Raw genomic sequence first — 18931 nt, 5'->3', positions numbered from 1 at the left:
ATCTCATATGACAGAGAACAACTTCAATTTTTTTCAAATGCTTAATATTTCAAAATTAGACATACACACACACCCCCAAACAATATTTAAGGCATATGACACCTTTCAACAAATCTGGAGTAAGGTAATTTTGTTGCCAAAATATAGGTCTGAAAATGGAAATCCAAACAGAAAGCTCTCCTTTCCCCTTCCTCTCTTCTTGCTCAAGAACTTCTGTCTTGAAGAGAGGTGTATATGCCTCTGTAAATCTTAGAAATAATCAGGCCTGTGTAGCCATTCAGCTATTTTACTGACCTGTAAGTCCCCATTTCTAAAGACAGATGAATCTAAGAACTAGATATAGGGTAATTGGACCTCTCTTGGACAGCAACCCAGAAAAAAAAAAAAAGTTTCATTCATGTTCCATGCCACAGTTTTGATCCTGCATTCAGAGGAGCTACTGCTGTCTTGGAACTCTTTCCTTATCCCCTGCTTCTCAAAAAAAAAAAAAAAAAAAAAAAAGAAAAAAATCAGCTGGCCTTTCAGTTACCAGCAATAGTCTCTCCTTTCTTGCTGCTACTCTCTACTTCCTCTCTTTCAGCAAGCGATGACAACTCTGGCTCTGTTTGGTGGTTCTGATACGAACTCTGGTCTGGTGGTGTCACTCCCTTTTGTTTTCCAGTGTGTGGCATGGATCCCAGTGTTCCACTGGGCGCTTGGAAATATGGAGAGGAGGGCAGGCAAGGCGGCTGAGTGTAGGAAATCTGCTCTGTGAAGTACTGTCCTCCTGCTGTGCTAGAAAGCGGCATTCGTGAGCGCAACTGATTCGAGAATGGAGCACTCTGTGTGTAGAAATCATTCCAGGGGACAGCTTGATAGGCAGTGATGCCTGCTGAGGAAAAAGCAACAAAGAAAGAACAGAATAATGAAAATAAGGAAAGGAGGATTAAAACCATGTACACGTAAAAAAATGCGTATGTTGCGCTTAAGAGAGCACACCCAGTGCAAATACAGTATTACAGTTATGCCTTAATGGTTACTGCAATAGAGCAGACATCACACACATATGAAGGTTAACTTTGTTGTTTACATTGCAGTGTATTTATCCAGAACATAGTTATTAGGAGCAAAAACTTAAGTAGTTCATAGCATTGTTATAATCTAAAAAACTTTATGTCACTTCAGCACAGATCCTGAGTCTATGTAATATTAGAGACACATATCCCCAATTTTTTTCCTCCACTCCTATTTTCCAAGTTAGCTCTGCAAAGCATAAGCTGGATGCTTAATCTTCACTTTCATTTATTAAAGTTGCAATCCAGGAAGCAGGAATGTTTTTTAATTTATATCTATAATTCAACTAAACTGCTCACTTGCTTACATGCTGAAGTAAGAATTACGGGAGTGTGTACACTGACAGATTGGTTCCCTCCCGACTGCACCTCTGGAACCCCAGGCCCTGGTCATCCACGCTGCGTAACAGTCAGAGGATCTCTTCCTTGAACGGAAGAGCCGTGCACTGCTGATTCACCACACTATGCTCCGGACAGAAGTATGGAATAAGAGAACATCAACTCTGCCCCTGTTCCTTCAACAACCCTCCAACTTTATCAGTCCTAACAAGCTTGCACCTTTACACATCCCTTTGTGCTCACACGACATGCCCCAAGGCATGCAACACACACTTCTGGCATCACGCTATAAAAACATTAATTTGGTGCACTGGGACACAGACCTCTCATTACTTCTGGCACTTCAACCTGAAAAACCACAGAAAATAATAATTATGCCTTGCAACCAGAGAGGAGAACCAGGCCAAGTGCGCTGGATAGCATGGGTGCTGCCAACCTGTTCTGGAGAATGTTAGCCATGAACGGTGTGAACATGAGCCATCTTGCCCCATCAGCCTGTGAGTCAGACTTCTCTTCCTGAGAAGGTCCACAAAACCAGTACAAAACCAGGAGCAGCATCTGCTGTCTGAAAGCTTTTTATTCTCTTGTGTGATAATGTGTTTTTTGGACTGTGAGCTTAATTTAACAAACCTGACAGTCCAAACAAACTGCAATAGTTTATCTTTTGGTTGTACTCGGGCTTGAACAACTTCAAAATACAAATCCCTGACACAAAACAAGGAGACCAACTGCCATTTTTACCTAGCTACTTTTTAGAAAATTATGCTGAAGTGCTTTAATCTAAATGGTGTTGCGAATTCATGTCAAAGGAAGAAAAAGAAAGAAGCTACATCCATACTCTGTTGGCCCCTGTCTCGAACTCTCTTCTTCTGCACTACCCTAAGATACATAACATTCTTTCACAATGGTTTCTGCAGAAGTTCAGCAGAGTTAGAAGCCTGTTTTTCTTCCTGTCTCCAATTATTTCATTCGCTGTAGCACCTTTTCCACTTTGTATCCTTGACCCCCACTCACATACACCGAAGGCACATTAGTTTGCACAACTGTACACTCCTGAAAAAAGAAAAATGAGCACTCCATTCCAGACAAAACCATTGCACTACCTGACATACTCACATGGTAACGCTCTCTCTGACATGCAGCCTACATAGTAACTTTTGATTCAAATTATGGGTGACTCAGCACTTTAAAAGAAAGCATACAAGGAAATAAGAAAAAAAGATGGGCAGCATATATATATTTTTGCATCTATAGGCATATTCCTTCTTTCTGTCACAGTCATCAGTAAAACCACTGATCATGCTGAATGTTTCAGGGTATCGCTTAGTTACTCCAGAGGAGCAGGATGCCGAAAGATTTCAGAAATTTACCTGAGTTTCCACTTGGCGGCTGTAACAAGAGCTGTCCCCCCGTGTGGTTTTGTACGTAGCCCTGCGTGGCTCCTGCTGCCCCGTAGGTTACCGTTCCGCCATTCCCAGGTAAGGTGAGGAAAGCTGTATGGGACTCAGTGGGTGTTGTAGGAGTGAGGCGGACACTGGAGAGCACGTTGCCAGCAAGGTGACCTGGCATATGGTGGAACTGGGAGAGCTGGTGCTGCTGGGGATATTGGGGCAGCTGGTAAATTCCACCCTGGCTGCTGTACTGACAGTACGTGGTCTCTAGGTTGCCTGCTGACTCCAGCTGTTCAGGGTAATTGCAGGAAACTGGTGAACTCAAGCTGCAGAGAGCAAGGAGAGAGGCAATTCAGAGATTAAAGCAGGATCAACAGCTACAGCAACCTGTACAATAAACAATTGTTGTATCTTCCCCTTGACAACTGCTCCAACCCTGATCTGACTCCAACCCTTCCTCCTAAATGCCAGGCACAGGACAAGGGCAACAGAAACCACTTGAGCCAAGTGCTTTCACAAGATTCTTTAACAATGTGCATTACTGGGATTACTTTTCCTTCAGCTCTTCCCACTCTCCAAAGCACACCCCAATGCTTAAAACATCCTCTCTCAAGGATTCCTTTTCACTGTGCTTCTGAACCGCACTTTCACTTGACAGGCATGAAATTCTGAAAGCACTCTGATTAAAGGTACCACTTTTCTGATAGCAGGTGACCTGTCCTACTACACACATTATACATTTTTTCATACTCCATTTAAAGGACATTCTCACTCCCATGTCAAACTCCTCACTTACGGTCCCACCTATTTCCTTGTCCCGTGTCCCGCCTTCACCCTCCCACGGCTTCTCCCAGGGTCCACTTTTTTCATCTCCCTTAAAGACAATCTCATCTGTTCCTACCCTTGATTCTGGATGCTGTAAGTGAAGGCCTCCCTGGAGCCATTTTCCTGAGCGGACAAGCTGCATTCGCTGTTAGGAGTGTCCAGCATCAAGGGAACAATATGACTGTGCGGGTTGAAGGACAGAGTGAGAGGTAGGCTGGCCCTGCGGATGGGTGGAGGGCTGGGAAGACTAGGGAAGCACTCCATTCTGCTGGAACTAAAGTTAAGCTGTGGCAACACCTTTGACTGAACTGCTTCACATGATGCCACCATTCCTGCCGCTGAAGAGACTGAATAAAAAGAGACACATACTATGTTATTACTATACATACTATTAAAAAGGAGCAAGCAGAGGGAATGACAAGAGTGGCAGAACAGAAAAGCAAGATGCTGGTGAAAGAGCGGACGTTAACTGATGGGAATAAAAGTAAACAGATACCAGCATTTCTGCTGGGAAACAAAAGGGAGTAGTAGCAAGCTCTCTGGAACAGAGGATGATGTTTATTGGTTAAATAAAATTACCTTCATGATTTCGGTCTCTGCATACTGGATTTATTCAGCTCTCAAGAAGGCAGCCAAATGAAGCAAAGTACTTCCTGGAAAAAAGCCAGGAACAATCCCCAAGCCATCTTCCATCTCTACTGTCCTCTGGGAAAAGTGTGCTGCACAGATTACCTTTTTGAAAAATTTAACTGTGGTTTGAAAGAAACAAAACCGTGACTTTAGAGATCCCCTGTCTAGGCCATTTTTCAACCAAATTTTCACTCCTGGTTTGGTCTCTGATGAGTCATGCCCCCCCCAAAAAAAAATTTAAAAAAGCAGAGATGTCAGCTGAAGGGCCTTGGAAAAAAGAAGCTGGGAGATGGAAAAGGAAACCAACACCATTTGGTTGACAGAATCTTGTTTCATGACCTGTCTCCTCAGTCAGTGCTGGAAAAGGAGAGAGGAACAGTTTCCTACAGAACAGCCTCTGTGGAAAGAGGACAATATAGGAAATGAAAAGGTCAGAATCATGTATGCTGGTGATCCAGAGTAACAAGTATACACAGACGTTCAAGAAGCTTGCACATGGTGGAAAAAGAACAAGATTCTCTTATTATGCCAAATAGCAAGTGATTTCTTTTGAGAAGTGTAACCATCAGGTGTGTGTGACACAATTTCAAATAATTTTTCAAGTCTAGCTAGGCTGAACCAGCACAAGGGTGAGGCAGATATGAGAAAATATCACTGACTGTTCAGGTAAAATTTGTCTACTCCCACACATTGTAAAGCATTCAGGGAAAGCTAGTAGCATGGATAGTTTACAGCTGTACTCCACCCTTGCAGGCATATAGAGTGACATCAGATGCACTCCACCAGGTGTGAATCAAAGGCCTTAAACATAAAACCTAAAGCTGCCACAGCAAGCATGAGCAACTGTTAGAGAATTTTGGAATGCATGCCCAGAGAGCTGATAAGGAGATTCCATTTCAACACCTTGTAGCACCATTTCTCAGATTCCTCAGTGCGCTGGGGAATTGTGCCTATCTTAATGCATCTTCCCACTTGCAGTTTTTTTCAACTCTATGCAACTATGGAAAGAAGGAATCCAGATGTTTCAATGAAAACTTGAATAGCCCTGATTTTGGGCTCATTTATAAAATTAGAGCCAGATTTAGAATGGCATCCCTTAAGCATGCACATGCCCAGGCAATTCTCAGTAGTTTATGTTTTCCTATTTGAACGTACTACTTCTCCATGTCAGGCAGCATCTATGACATACCTGTCACATTCCTGATTCTTGACACGGATCTAGTCCCACACAACAAAGCACTAGTCAAGACAACATTTAGTTTCCTTGCAAGTCAAGATGGCTTAGCCAGAAATGAAGCTGAAGATCTCTTCTGATTTTTTAAAGCCTTCATTTGCACTGTTTCTCCTAACCATTCTGTCCCAGAACACAGCAGTTCACCCAAACATTATGAAACAGCAGCCATGTGGGGCACAACTTACCTGAAAAACAGTCTATAGCCAGATAAAGCTTCAGTTCAATAATGACAGTAGGATTAGCTATTCTGCAAATGGCCTTAGTCTTGCTCAGGATGAATACAAGCAATGTTAGCAACATAGCCCAGGAAATCACTTCTAAACCCATTTTCATACTTACTAAGAATTAGGTTTTTTTGAAATATTTGCAACACAGTGCAGATAATCTTTGTGGATCATGGCAACAGGACCCACAGGCAATGAGATCGTGAAGACAGCACACTCTGCCTCCAAAGAGCTGGTTCAGCCTTTTCTAAAGTTTCCTCTACTTCTCAGTCCTTTCAAAGACACTGAATTTCTATCTTCTGAATAAAGCCACAAATGCAGCAAGAATAAACAATTCCCAAAGAAGCAGTAGCTACTAAATCTGACACGGTATTTACAGAAGATTCCAGCATCTTGTTCAATGATGAATTCTGATCACTGGCTTGAGATAATACTTACATTTTACAGTTCTGGTGCTCTTCCTGACATTGATGTAGAGATAGATATCCTCAGAAGGCTTTCCAGAGAACACAGGAATGTAACAGTAGGATTTTTTTGTTTATCACTTCCACTATTTCTGGGTTTTCAGTCCATCAGACAACCTTGGGAATTTTTGGAGAGCAATTTAACAATTTGCAGCTTCAGATCTCTGAAGTCCTGGCGCTATAATTGCCTCAACTCAAGAACGGCTATTCTAAGTCTTCAGTTACACAGCTGTCTTCCCCCTGGTATTGCTGCTTCCTCAACATCCTAGCAGAGTTGAGACACCCATTCTTCAATGCAAATAGCTTCCAATGAATGGAACAGAGTCTTAAATTAACAAAAATGGATGTGTGTATTTCTGTCAGGGTGACTGTGACTTCAGTCTTTCACCAGTTTTGAAAGAGACTGAGGCCTATTCTAGAGAGATGTCCGTGAACTTACAACAGGGCGTGGTTTCAACTGTGAAAACATGGTTTTCAAATGTTCTAGGAAGCTGCTTTCACTGTTTTTAACACACCAGATCACGCACGCAAGATTTGTTACCTGAATGACACTTATCTGCACTGGAGCCCTTCCTCTTGACATCAGCCATAGATGACTTTCTTGGTCAAGCACTTACTATGTCAACTCCAAAAGGCCTTGGCTTGAGATGCCTGCAATGATTCTGGCAGTTAACCATGCAGCTGCTTGCAGACTGTTTGGGAGGCTGGAGACCATGATTGTAACTGTTTAACAAGGCCAGTGCTGGGCACAATGCAGCTGATGTTGATTACAGCCTGAGCAACCAGTCTAACCTCATATGGTCTACTTGCTAGGGCTGCTTTCTCAAGCATCAAATCAATAGTTCAGCAAAAGGCTCTATTACTATGAGTCTCTATGTCACACACTATCCAATCCAGTTTCTTTTAATGAAACATGCCTGTGTAATTGCAGCATTCCCTGGAACATTAAGGGCCATCACAAAGCTTTCCACAGATACATCCTCTTCTTGAAATTATGAGAAAACACATCGCTCTTGTAAATTACATTTTGAAAGTAGACAAAATATTCAAACTTAGGAGCAATGGCATTCTTCATTTAATGGACGGAAGATCAGTAAATCAACTTCAGTCTCTAACTGCATTGCTTTGAGAAGCGTGTCAGTCTGATACTCTTCTGTATTTTCAGTAGGCCAGAACCTACTGCTTGTTTAAAAGGTACAACTCTTGCTTGCTGTGTTAGCTACACATCAGCAGCTTTAAAGTAATTTGTTCAAAAGCCAGAATCCTATAAGTGACATCATTACAGCTTGTCATTTATTTACCATTCTTTGACAGTTCATATCCAACTTCATTCAATTGCCCCCAAGACTTCTGCTACAATCCCATCTCTGCCATTGAATAATCATCTTGCTATTTGCATAAGAGCTACCAGCATAGGCTGGGTTCTTGACGTGTTCTCAGCAAGACAGCCACGTGAAACAAAATATTTGCTGCAAAAGCACCAGAGAGGTGGAAAACTGTCCTCCCATATACCAGAGGCATAGAAAGTAACTTTTCTTTCTAAAGGGTCAACTCTAAAGAAAACATTGGCTTATGTTTTAAGTCAATGAATCACAGATATATATCTGTAAGAAATCTCAGACAAACAAGAAAAACTTCAAATAACTGCAAACGTTAAAAAAAAAACCTCCATTAATTTAAAGCAAGCTCTCTGTCTAGCAAAAGTAGTCAAAAAACAACTCTAAGAGCAAAGCAAGCTCAAGATTGAATTTTTGAAGCACAAAAGGCCTTTATGGCAAGTACTGTGGCTAACACCAAAATCAGAAGCCATAACTGCCAGCAAGGTATTTTTAATCAGCTTGTTTGGAGAACTGTACAAAACAGCGGGACATTAAAAAAACCCAACAGACAGAACTACTGGCTAGATCAAGAAAAAACAATGGAAAAAGTGGCACTGAACACTCTCCAAAGGTGTCAGGTAACAGACCGTACTGTTCTCATGCATTCAAGTCATTTGCTTGTCCTGCTGAAAGTGGTTAAACACACTGCTACCAAGGAAAGCGCCTCAACAGCCACTCCATTAGGCCACAGTCTCGGTAGAGCTGCACCATTATGCGCAAGTCACAGGTTATTTTGCTGAAACCTGCCATGAACTGTTTCCACAAGGACCACTTTTACTAAGTGTTTGCCTTGTAAATTGATAATCTTTTTATTCATTCACTCCCTCTTTTATTTTGCTTCTGTTGCTTTGGATTTTATCCTATCCAAGTTTTATCTCCTTCATTTTCTGAGATATTCTAATAAAGAAAACAGGTGGACCCTGGATGGTCCTATTTATTGGCAGACTTTTTTTCTGAGGAGTCTGAATTAATTTGGAAGTTACATTGTCTTTCATTTTTCTTCCATTTCATTTTCTGCTTTCATTCTTAAAAAGAAAAGTCTGCCTATGCAATGCTAGATAACAAAAAAAGCAAGTTTCATTCCCCATGGCTGTGTTATCCTGCATCTAGTAAGGCAAAACTGAGACTGAAGCTTTTCTTGTGATCGTGCTATGCAGATCTCTCTTTTATGAGAACTCTCTGCACCTAGTAACAGTTTTCCCTCAGAGGGACCACTAACTTTGGTCTCGTCTCTGCCCAGGCACCAATTTTCCCATGACTTGTAGGAATGTAATTTTTTAAGATTTCTACCTTCTGTGAAATTTGATTCAACAAACTGGGAGGGCAGGGTGGGTTTCATAAACAAAGAGAGCATGTGGCTTATTACACACACACCATATACCTCCCTCCCCTCAGGAAACCAGGTTAAAAACCAATCACCAAACCTCAGTTTGTGTGCATTAGCAAAGTATGCCTCTCTTCTGCAAAGGGATTTAGAAAAGATCCTTTATTCCCAAACAAATCTGTATCTGGGAAGCATTTACCAGCCTTAGATGACACAAATAGATTTCATTACTTCTTTCCCAGCATGATTTAAAGAGAACAAGGGGAAGTTTGTACCGCCACACAGATCTAGCAAAATGAAGTACATTCTCATCTTCACACGTCCTTAACACTGAAGATATAGGGGTTTCAGACAAGCAAAGGAAGTACATGTTTCATAAAAGTTAGATGCATGCATAGTAAATGCAATAGGTCAGCAGCAAGTTCAAAGCATTCAAGGAGTAAAACCCCAGCTACCTTTATCGCTCATTTTCTCACATATCCAGTCCACTTTCAGGGACATTCACTTACACATTGCACAAAGAATTCAGATGGGACATTTCTTTCCTGTCAGAAAGATTGCTTGTGTTTTCCGCATGGAGAACTACATCTCAGTGTGCAGATTCACCAGATAGAAATTGCTCAGTACAGACAGATGACAAGATCACATCCCTCAATGAAACTTTATTTCTCTAACAGATATATTCTCTCTTGACTAAATAGCATGTCTGCAGATGTACTGTAGGAACCAGGAAAGTTGTGAATACAAGCGTAGAAATATGAGGATGTTTGGTTTGTTTCCTTTAAATGAATTATTTTGCAAAATCTCAGTCTTTATCTAATTAAATACAGGACTCAGACTGCACCACTTCATCATTCTGGAAAGCAGTGAATTATTCAGACACTTTGACCATATTTACTCTGCTGCAAGATGAAGTGGAAAAAACTGGAACTAACTGAATTACAGTCATTGGTTAAACAGGTCATAGAATTGCCTAAAGTAGTCCTTGCCTTGAGGCTATGACAGGCAAATTTAAATGACAGAAGTGCTAAATTATGGTATCAAGAAAGTATCTCAATTAAGTATTTTTAGCATACATATCTATTTATTAGTATTCTAAGATTATTTATACAGTCTTATAGTTACTTTCTACAGTGCCAAAATACTTTTAAGGTATCAGCACTATCAAAAATACATTAAAGTCTTTGAGTCATTATTAGAAAATAACTTGCACAGAACTACCCTTAATATTGATAATCCTGTATATTTAGAATACAATGAGGGGGTAGAAATGATAGCATGAAATTCAAAAGAATGAATTACCCTGAGAAGCAGGAAAATACACACAACTGTTTCACATGTCAGCACCTCTGTTGCTTAGGATATCTGTCCCTAAGGAAATGATGAAGTCCTCATCACTTTGGAAATATTTTCAAGTTGTGCCAATTTAGAAAGGTAAACATATATAGGAAATGCTTTAGGGAACATTCCTGACTCTAGGGAATGCTCTGATACTCCACACATGACTACACAATTGAACAAATCTCTTTTTGGTTGCCATCAATCTTTAAAGTCTAAATGCAGCTCAGGTAGAAAACTGGTCCAACAGCACACCCCACTGACTTTCAACAACACGGCAACAGCAATTAGGCTGTATGCTTAAGAGCTTGACTAGTCTAACTCCCTCTAGGTCTTGCACAAAATGGAAAATTGCACTGGTTGGAGAAGTCAAGGAACATCAAGGAACATCTCACCTTTGGAGATTTAAAGGTATGGAGTACCTGAGGGAGGCTTGACAACCCCAACAGTTTATACAATGCACTTTCTTTACACAACTCATTTGACTACAGGTTGTAGCCAGAACATTAGAGTCTAAACCAGAACATGGGATGTCTGTATCTGCCATGAAGAGCATAATAACCAGAATAACACTTTCATCACCATTCAGAGAAGCAGTACCAGTGTCAAACAGCTATTACAGAGAATCTCCCAACCATGTATCCTTATGAAGTCATATTCAAAATTCCTTGCTGGCTTGTGCTAAGACATGAATAAGAACTGCAAATTTGGCTCTAGCGTTAGCACGCAGGCACTACCGTGCTGGTACACAGCCGGTAGATACTCAGTTAGCAGAGAGCTGTCAAACCTGGCATCACTTTTTGGACTGATGGCACAGGGTTCTCACATGACCTTCCCTGAAGTGTTTGGGAACCTATCAACACCGCCAGCTAATTCTGCAGCTCTGAAAAATACTTATGCTGATAGGGGTCTCACCTGAGGAGGAGGCAAGTGATGCAGGATGTCCACTGAGCAGGCTGGAGTAGTTCCCAGCTGTAGTGTCTACACTCAGCATGGAAGGCTGGTCACAAGCAATGTCAGGCAGTGGAGGCATGGGCAGAAGAGACGCTCTGCAGGTATACGTAAAGGGTGTGAGCATGGACCCAAGGACAAGACAAGACCTTATGACAAAGTATACACTCTTCTAAGTATCCTACAATAGGCAAATCCTAGATCACTAGCAGGTGGAAAGGGAAAGCGCTGGCTCATTTGTGAGTGCAAGGAGAAGCAGCGCAAGGGATGCTGTATCAACAGTATTTGGGGAAGCAGCCCCAGGTTACTAGTGTGGAAAGGACAGGCAGCAGGGACAGTGCAATGAAATCAGTCAGGTGGTCTCTAATCTTTCACCTGATTTTTCTCTTTTTTATTGTTTTCTTCACAGAAAGATTCTCACTCCAGATTGCCATAAATACCTTTCTTCCCTCCTTCTCTCACTCCCCCTTGAAACACCATCTACCCTCTCACATACTCCCTTCCCCCACCCCCAAATAAATGTCCCGTGCTTACCTAGGAAAGTTGCTATCTTGTATTTCTTCAAAGAAGCCCATGACTTTGTAAGACTGATCTAAGCAAGCAGCATTTCCATCGCCAAGTGAAAAATCCATGGAAATGGAAAGCGAGGGTGGGAGAAGGACTGGGATAAAAGAATTCCCAAGTGCACACAAAGCACCCAGCCAACACATTCACAGAAACTAAAAATGAAGGGGTGATTCCACAAACCTTTTCTATCTCATCCCCTGCTCTCTACATGACTTCAGCAAGAGGGATTTCAACACTTTCAAAACAGTGCTACAGGTTATTCGAAAGTGCTCTTAAGAGGGCCCACTACAATTTGCCCAGAAATCTGTCAGGCTGGAGAATACAGGGGACAGGCTACTGAGGTCCAGCTCAACGGTCAGCTCGCCATAGCTTAAATGTAAAGGGGAAATAGCAAAGGAAAAATATTTAATGCATTAGGCATCTATTGTGGAGAAATGAGAAAACAAAGTCCCTCACCCATAACCATCTGACCCAAAGGGGACTGACAGAGCTGATGATGTTGGATATTTTTTGTTGCCTTTCATACTCAACTTCTCCGATTTTCGCCACTTTGCCCTGCGATTCTGAAACCAGACCTGATAAATGGAAAGAAAGGATATGTTCAGAGAGAAAACCATCTACACATGGGGACACAGGTAATGAATCAGCAATGAGTGCCTCCACACATCACCGGGTGAGGCCAGAAACCTTTCTTCCCAAAAAAGGAACCTCAAGAAATGTTTCTTCCAAAGAATCTGCAAGATTTGTTGCAACCAGAGAGAACTGCAGACAGATATCCGCAAACCCCAGTTTCCTTTGTTGCCCATGATCTTCAGGATAAAGAGATTAATGCCAATCTCCTTAGCCTCTTTTACCTATCCATTATGTGTCTCACCTTAGGAAACAGGCAGAGATGGAGTACGCAACCGCAGACTCCATGGCCACTTTGGGTGGGGTAGTTGGTTGTGCAGTGTCCATCCCTGTGAGCTCTCCTCCTTCTCTTGTCACCAGTGGCAGGTGCAGTCTCTATCCCATTACTCATGACCTTCTCCTTCCTTCCTACTCAAGCTCCTCACCCTGCCCCAGTCCCTTGCCCTGCCAATTTTTTGCACAGAACCCACAGTCAGCTCCATTACCCACACAGGCGTTACCATGATACGCTGTGGTGTTACACCAACCACAGCAGCAATCTCCCTCCTCTTCTCATTGTCAGGGTAGTGGTCTTCTTGGAACATCTTCTCCAACTCTTCTAGCTGCTCTAAAAATGATGTATTGTTCAAAGAGAGAGATGGGGAGTATGCAATAAGAAAACAAAAAAATAAACCCAAAGGTAACAAGACAGGGAAAACACAAACCAGAACATTTTCTACTATATTTAGAAATACATGAACAACATAAAAGATTTTTTTAAATAAACCACAAAAATAAAAATTTTCTTCCACAGTAAAACAAAGAGCATCGCTAGTGATACTTCAAACATAAGGCACTCAGCAACCTTTATTTGCAGAAGTTTTCACACGTCTAATAGTCTAAAACGCACTGCAATACCAGTTAGAGCAGTTCAGCACCTCCATGCTGTGCCTTCCGTATGGTGAAGGAAACACCAGCGCCATTGGCACTACAGGTGTCACTGTCTGCCAGCGAGTTCCCCGTTATCTACCTGCACTATAGAAGGTGCGTGACTTCTTCCTGACCGGTGGTAAAATTTCTGGATTCCCAAGTAACTCTTTTTTTCCCTTGGTCCCATGATGGCTACTTCCAGATTCCAGGACTGAAGGCACCTTGTAGGATTGCTGAGCTGCAGCGTTGACTGAAGTGCATTTGGATAATCGGTGAGTAGCTGGGCCACACACGTCCTGCCTGTAGAGGTCTCCAGGGATTCCACTAGATGCTTTCTCAGCGTAGATTCCACTTCTGTTGTTATTTTTTTTCTTCTTTGCCTCCTTTTCGATCCCATCAGAAAAATAGCTGTCACACAGTTCATGTGACCCTGACTGACCTGTGAACTCCTGTGCAAATTCAACCACAGAAAGTGGGGGCACAGCCTTCCCCTCACCGAGGAAATTTGACAGCTGCCCACACACTGAGGCAAGGTCGAGCTGGCTGTCAAGGGCCGCTGAGTCTTGGGAAGTTGACCCAGTTGCCTGCAGGGTGCAATATCTTCCATCTTCCTCCACCTTCTTTACAGGACTGATACCATCTTCTGTTACCAAGGTATCCTCAACTTCTCCCTTTACAGCTGTGCTTTGGAACGCAGATAGCACGCTGCTCCGTGTACCCTTCCCACCAACAGCATCAGCATCTACCACAAAGTGCTCAGTATTCAGCGATGTGTCCTCCGTCTCGTCCTTGCGCTCTACAAGGAAAAAATGAAAAACACCACCCCCTCACCCCACATGCACATTGCCTAAGCCAGATGTGCCTGGATGGCATGAGGAAAAGGGTGTGCATGGATAGGAAGTTTCAGTTACGGGAGAAGGAAAACACTACACAACGAAACCCAACAGTGAAAAGAACTAGAGAGTTCAAAATAAAGGCTGTCACCAGGACAGAGTGCTGCTAGGAAAGCAACAGCAAAGAATGTAATATGGTCAATATGGAGATATTCAAACATCTGAGATGAGAAAAGCTTCATTGTGAGAGTGACGATGCCTGCAAAAACAACCAACTGTAAACTACAGGAAGAATTAATTCCAGACACAGAGAATAAACGAAAGGTTGTGTATTACAAAAACAGGAGTGGGAAAACAGCACTGGGCCTAACAAATGTCTTTGGAATAAGGAACAGAACAAAAATCAATGACTTACCAAGACACTAAGTGTCACCTTATTAAAATGAGCAAAAGAAAAATACAAATAAAATTCTGGTCTACTGTATCAGCAGTGATTATCTGACAAATGACATCACTTTTTTATTTATAGAGGTTTCTGTTTCTATCATACTCAAGCCGACCAAGCGATAAAACAATTCATTGCACAAACTTCTAATAACTGCCTTAAATTAGTTTTCTGCAGCTTCAGCTACCACACTTTTTAAATAAGAGAGTTACAAGATAGGTAATGAAACAGGTGGCTGAGGACAAAAATAGGTGAAGTAGTCTTACCAAGTTTAACAAAAAGCACAAACTGCATTACACTAAGAGAGACTGAATAGTAGAAGACAGGTCAGAAGGAACACTGCAAGAGAAGTAATTAAAATAGGTAACAGAATAATAAAGCAGTATTATACTTTCCCAGCTGGCATATACATTTCCAAAAGAAAAAAAAAATGCCGCTGATTGTCTCAGAATGTGTGAGTCTGTGTGATTTCTGCTACTTTAAAAAAAGAAAAGTTACTATTTCTTAAGACTAGAAAGTAAAGTAGTAAAACCAAAACGCCTGTCTGCAAAGAGGAAAGTTTGAGCAGACTGTTGGCAGCATTTCAGTTGTATGTGCCTACAGAGAACTCTGCTTAATTTTGGGGGAAAAAGAGCTAAAATAATTTCATTTCACTCTGTTCTACTTTTGATTAGTGCAATGCCAAAATAAAGGACTTGCTTTCTGCCTCAATGTTTCTTTCTTAATTGTTAATCAAGAAGGAACCCCACAACACCAGTTAGATGGAAGAATCTTCATGGAAGTATGAGGGGACGCCAGGCTGCTTCCAAGACCTTCTAATTTGCTTTTTACAGGATTAAGAGAACCGAATTAGTTGCAGAGGAAAGAGACAGCAGCAGGAAACTATGCAACTATAATAATTTCATCTTGTTAAGCAGCAACAGTTCCCACTGCTGTTAAATGAGATGAAATATCCTGATGGGGAGGGTCAAGAACTGAGGGAGGCAGACGCTGGCTATGTTCTATGTAATTCCTTTTTCCACCGTCCTCCTTGTTGCCTCTGAGCTAATCTCATTCATTATGTGAAAAAGCTAATATTTTCACATTGTCCATTCTGTCACTCACCCTCTTCCTCAAATCAGGATTAGCATTTTCAGCTTAGTTCTTTGATTTGAGAAGGCTTTTTACTTATTTTTACTTTTATGCAAACATCACTATGCACTTGCATCACAAGATACATTTAAAAGTCTTGTGGATGTATCGTGTATCTACAGCAGAGAAAGAGATTGACACCTGTGAGTTTTATATCATCTACAGGAATATTCCTCCAAGAAAAAGTAAATTGCTGTCTCTGTTTCTAAAACATATAGCAAAGGCCTGACAACTACTTGGGACTGCCAAAGAAAAGACCTGAAATGAAAATAAAGTTTAGAGAGAAAGATAGACCTTCATAATAACAACTAGGGAGTTGCCAACTCAGTCCTTTCTCCCATGGTTCCTATGACAAGAGACCAGACTGAACATCACTTTGTCCTACTTTTAGATAAACATAACCCTAAATAGATGGGATTTTAGCTGACTGGAAACATCATACATATAGCGTCTGGGACACCTGAGCAGCTGAAGGTGCACAAGTAAGAAGCAAAGTCCTCTTTTTCTCCTCACAGCCGCCTCCTTAGACGTTTCTTGGCACAAGGTAACCACTTCCACAGTGACAGCAGGATTTTTAAGGTTGTTCTGAGCGCTTGGTACAAAGCAACCTCAACACATGCACAGGGAGAAACATCGGCTTCACAGGTGCAGCCACGCAAGCTCAGACAAGGAGGAGGACAGTGGGTGAAAGTGGGAAGTGCCAGCAGCCTACAAACCCAGAGGCAGCGGGAGCCGCTCAGTGTGATACACAAAGGGCAGACTACCTGCCCCAGCCCTCACCCCCGCTTGCCAGGCGCTTTTACAAGCCAGGCGACAGGAGACCCGCGCAGGCACCGGGCCGAGGAGCAGCCCCATGCCCCAAACCCCCAAGGCACCCCGGGCAAAATGGCAGCTTCCCCCCCAGAGCCAGGGCCCCGCAGAGCCGCCTGCCCAATGAGACGAGGGGAGACACGGACTAATGGCTGCCGGCCCTCACCGTCGCAGCCCACACGGTGGGCCCGCCACACAGATAACAGCCCGGAGGAGGCGACAGGGTCGTTATCCTTCACCGGGGCTGCTCATTAGGCTCATTGCCGGGTACCTCCCCCTCGGTCATTAATGAGAGCCGGCGCCCCGACCCTTACCCAGCCCTTTGGGCGCCCGCTCCTCCTCCGCGCCCGCCCCGTCCATGCCGGCTCGGCGGCGGCGCGTCCAACCCGGCCCGGTTAATGCCCCGCCCGGCGGCGAGCCCCGCGCGAACTGCGGCCTCCAGCCCCGTCCGGCTCGTCAAGGCCACCTGGGCAGCTAGCGACCCTCGGGGGGAGAGCGGGGTCGAGGCTACCTGACCAACCTACCTCAGCCAACCGGGCAGGCGCGGAGTGGCAGAGGCGGGCTCCCCCAGCCACACCCGCAGGTAACGGGGCCGCAGCCCCGGGAGCCCCGGCCGCTGACGGCGGAGGTGGGCCGGCGGCTGGGGCGGGCACCCTGCTCCGCCCTTTGCAGGGTTTGGGGGGCTGGCGTCGCCCGCCTGCTTTCTGCTTCCTCAGGCGTCCCAGCCGGGGTCAGCCATCTTCCGCGGGCCGCCGTGGGGGAAGGCGCCTGTCCTCCCTCGCAGCGCCGGTGCGGGAGGTCGGAGAGCCGATCTCCAAGTGAGGAGAAACCAGGTCCCTGCACATAGGGTACATAAATGTTTCTGGCACATCTGAAGATACCTGAAAGACCCTGCTTTGTGAGCTCCCATGAGGAGCAGGCTTAAATATCGCTAATAGCATGCCTTGGAAACCCAGATGTTACCAAATTGGATGGTGTAATATGAATGAGATGGACCTCATTATCTTTCCTTGTGGGCTGGTGGGAAGACAGACTCATTTTTTTACGTGCTGTGGCTGTAGTTATTTAGCACTGCTGATTCTGTATAAACATGGCTTCGAGAAATAAATGGCACTTCTTGGCTTTTACATGCTGTAATTTTGCATTCTTTCAATGCTTGCATTCTTAGAAGAAACAACGCTCCTAACACAGTGGTACTGGGCAATTAGACCCCTCACACTACGACAACTGCTGTCATCTGCTCAGGTGACATTTCAAACAGCTTTGTGCGCTTGCAAGTGTCTACATGACATGAAGGGCAGCGGTAAACTAAGCCTGGCCTTTCTGACTTCCTTCTCACACACAGTTGATGGAGAGACCTGTGCAGCAACTTAGGTCGCGATGGTTCCAGAAATCAAGCCCTCTGCTCTTGCATCCTCTGCGTACAGCTTTCCTCGCCACTGAGCGACGTACGGCCAGCTCTAAACATGACTTTCCTGTCTGCGAAAAGCAAAGCCAGTGCTTGGTTGAAGAATGAGATTTTCTTAATTGTGTCCTGCTGCACCGAGACAGAACATCCTTCATCCTCCTTTTGGTATTTGGCTCAGTATCTCATTGCTGGCATGGCACTATTCTCCTACTGTGCATTTCCCCATATGCCCTTTGTTTCAAGGTTCACTTTAGCATCGAAGGTCCTGCTTCTGCAGGTGCTTTCACCTCAGAGTAGTTTCATTGTGTTAAATGAGTGTAATCTGAAACATGTGTGCCAGCATTTTGGAGACAGTATGATTAGCATGACAGTGCAGCTGGTTCAGTGACCAAGTGCAAGACATGCTAGCTGGAATGTTATTGCCACTGAAATGGCATTTAATTTGTTAGCAGCATTCAGCTGACAAAACACAAGTCTGATCTTAGAAGGGATGGGACCTCTTCAATATTAGATAAAAGTGGAAAGATAAAAATCACTAGCTGCTTCAGAGGTTCATGTTTCTGAGCAAGGTGGTTTATTTACTGAATTCTGGTCCTACTGTCAACTTTTTCTAGTATTGTGAAAGGGAATAAGAACTGTGGAGAATGCTTTCATCTATTTTCCTTTAGGAGAGACCAACACAGGTCTCCAGGGCTGTGAGCTTTTTTTTTTTTTTTTAAGAGCCACATATAGATCTTTTTTATACTTTATATGAAAAAATGATAGCATTTAGACCATTCGATTTTCAAACCTAAACCAAGAATTTCTCAGTTTCTCAACAAAATTTTTTAAATGTACTTCATGCTCGTATTTTGTTGCTGTTCTTATCACAAAAAGAAATGAGTGTAACTGACCTCTAAAGGTTGTCTTTAATTTTTTTTCAGTATAGAAATACTGAATTTCTTTTGTCCAGATATACTATGTACCAGTCTCCAAAGGTTCCCGTGGATGATGGTTTCTTCATGCTTCAATTTACAGCCAGCTGTTTAAGATACACTGGCATCTCTC

At 43.2% G+C, this 18931-nt stretch overlaps 1 protein-coding gene across 1 annotated transcript; it reads right to left on the bottom strand.

The window, feature by feature from the left end:
- Positions 1-562: 562 nt before the first annotated feature.
- On the bottom strand, positions 563-4379 carry NOBOX (NOBOX oogenesis homeobox). The gene is made up of 5 exons (XM_054817355.1): positions 4187-4379; positions 3684-3954; positions 2762-3108; positions 626-868; positions 563-573 (listed from the first exon to the last, which is right to left on the bottom strand). The coding sequence occupies exons 2-5, from the start codon at positions 3935-3937 to the stop codon at positions 563-565; spliced, it is 855 nt and encodes a 284-aa protein (XP_054673330.1). The 5' UTR covers positions 3938-3954; positions 4187-4379.
- Positions 4380-18931: the final 14552 nt, after the last annotated feature.

Source organism: Grus americana, chromosome 1, assembly GCF_028858705.1.
Source record: "Grus americana isolate bGruAme1 chromosome 1, bGruAme1.mat, whole genome shotgun sequence".
NCBI lineage: Eukaryota > Metazoa > Chordata > Aves > Gruiformes > Gruidae > Grus > Grus americana.
This window is presented reverse-complemented; position numbering and strand designations above follow the sequence as displayed.

Coding starts and splice junctions, on each gene's coding strand:
- NOBOX (XM_054817355.1), bottom strand. CDS start 3,937: ATGGTGGCATCATGTGAAGCAGTTCAGTCAAAGGTGTTGCCACAGCTT. Junction 3,109..3,683: donor TACAGCATCCAGAATCAAGG/GTAGGAACAGAT, acceptor TGCTCTCTGCAG/CTTGAGTTCACCAGTTTCCT. Junction 869..2,761: donor GCCGCCAAGTGGAAACTCAG/GTAAATTTCTGA, acceptor TTTCCTCAGCAG/GCATCACTGCCTATCAAGCT.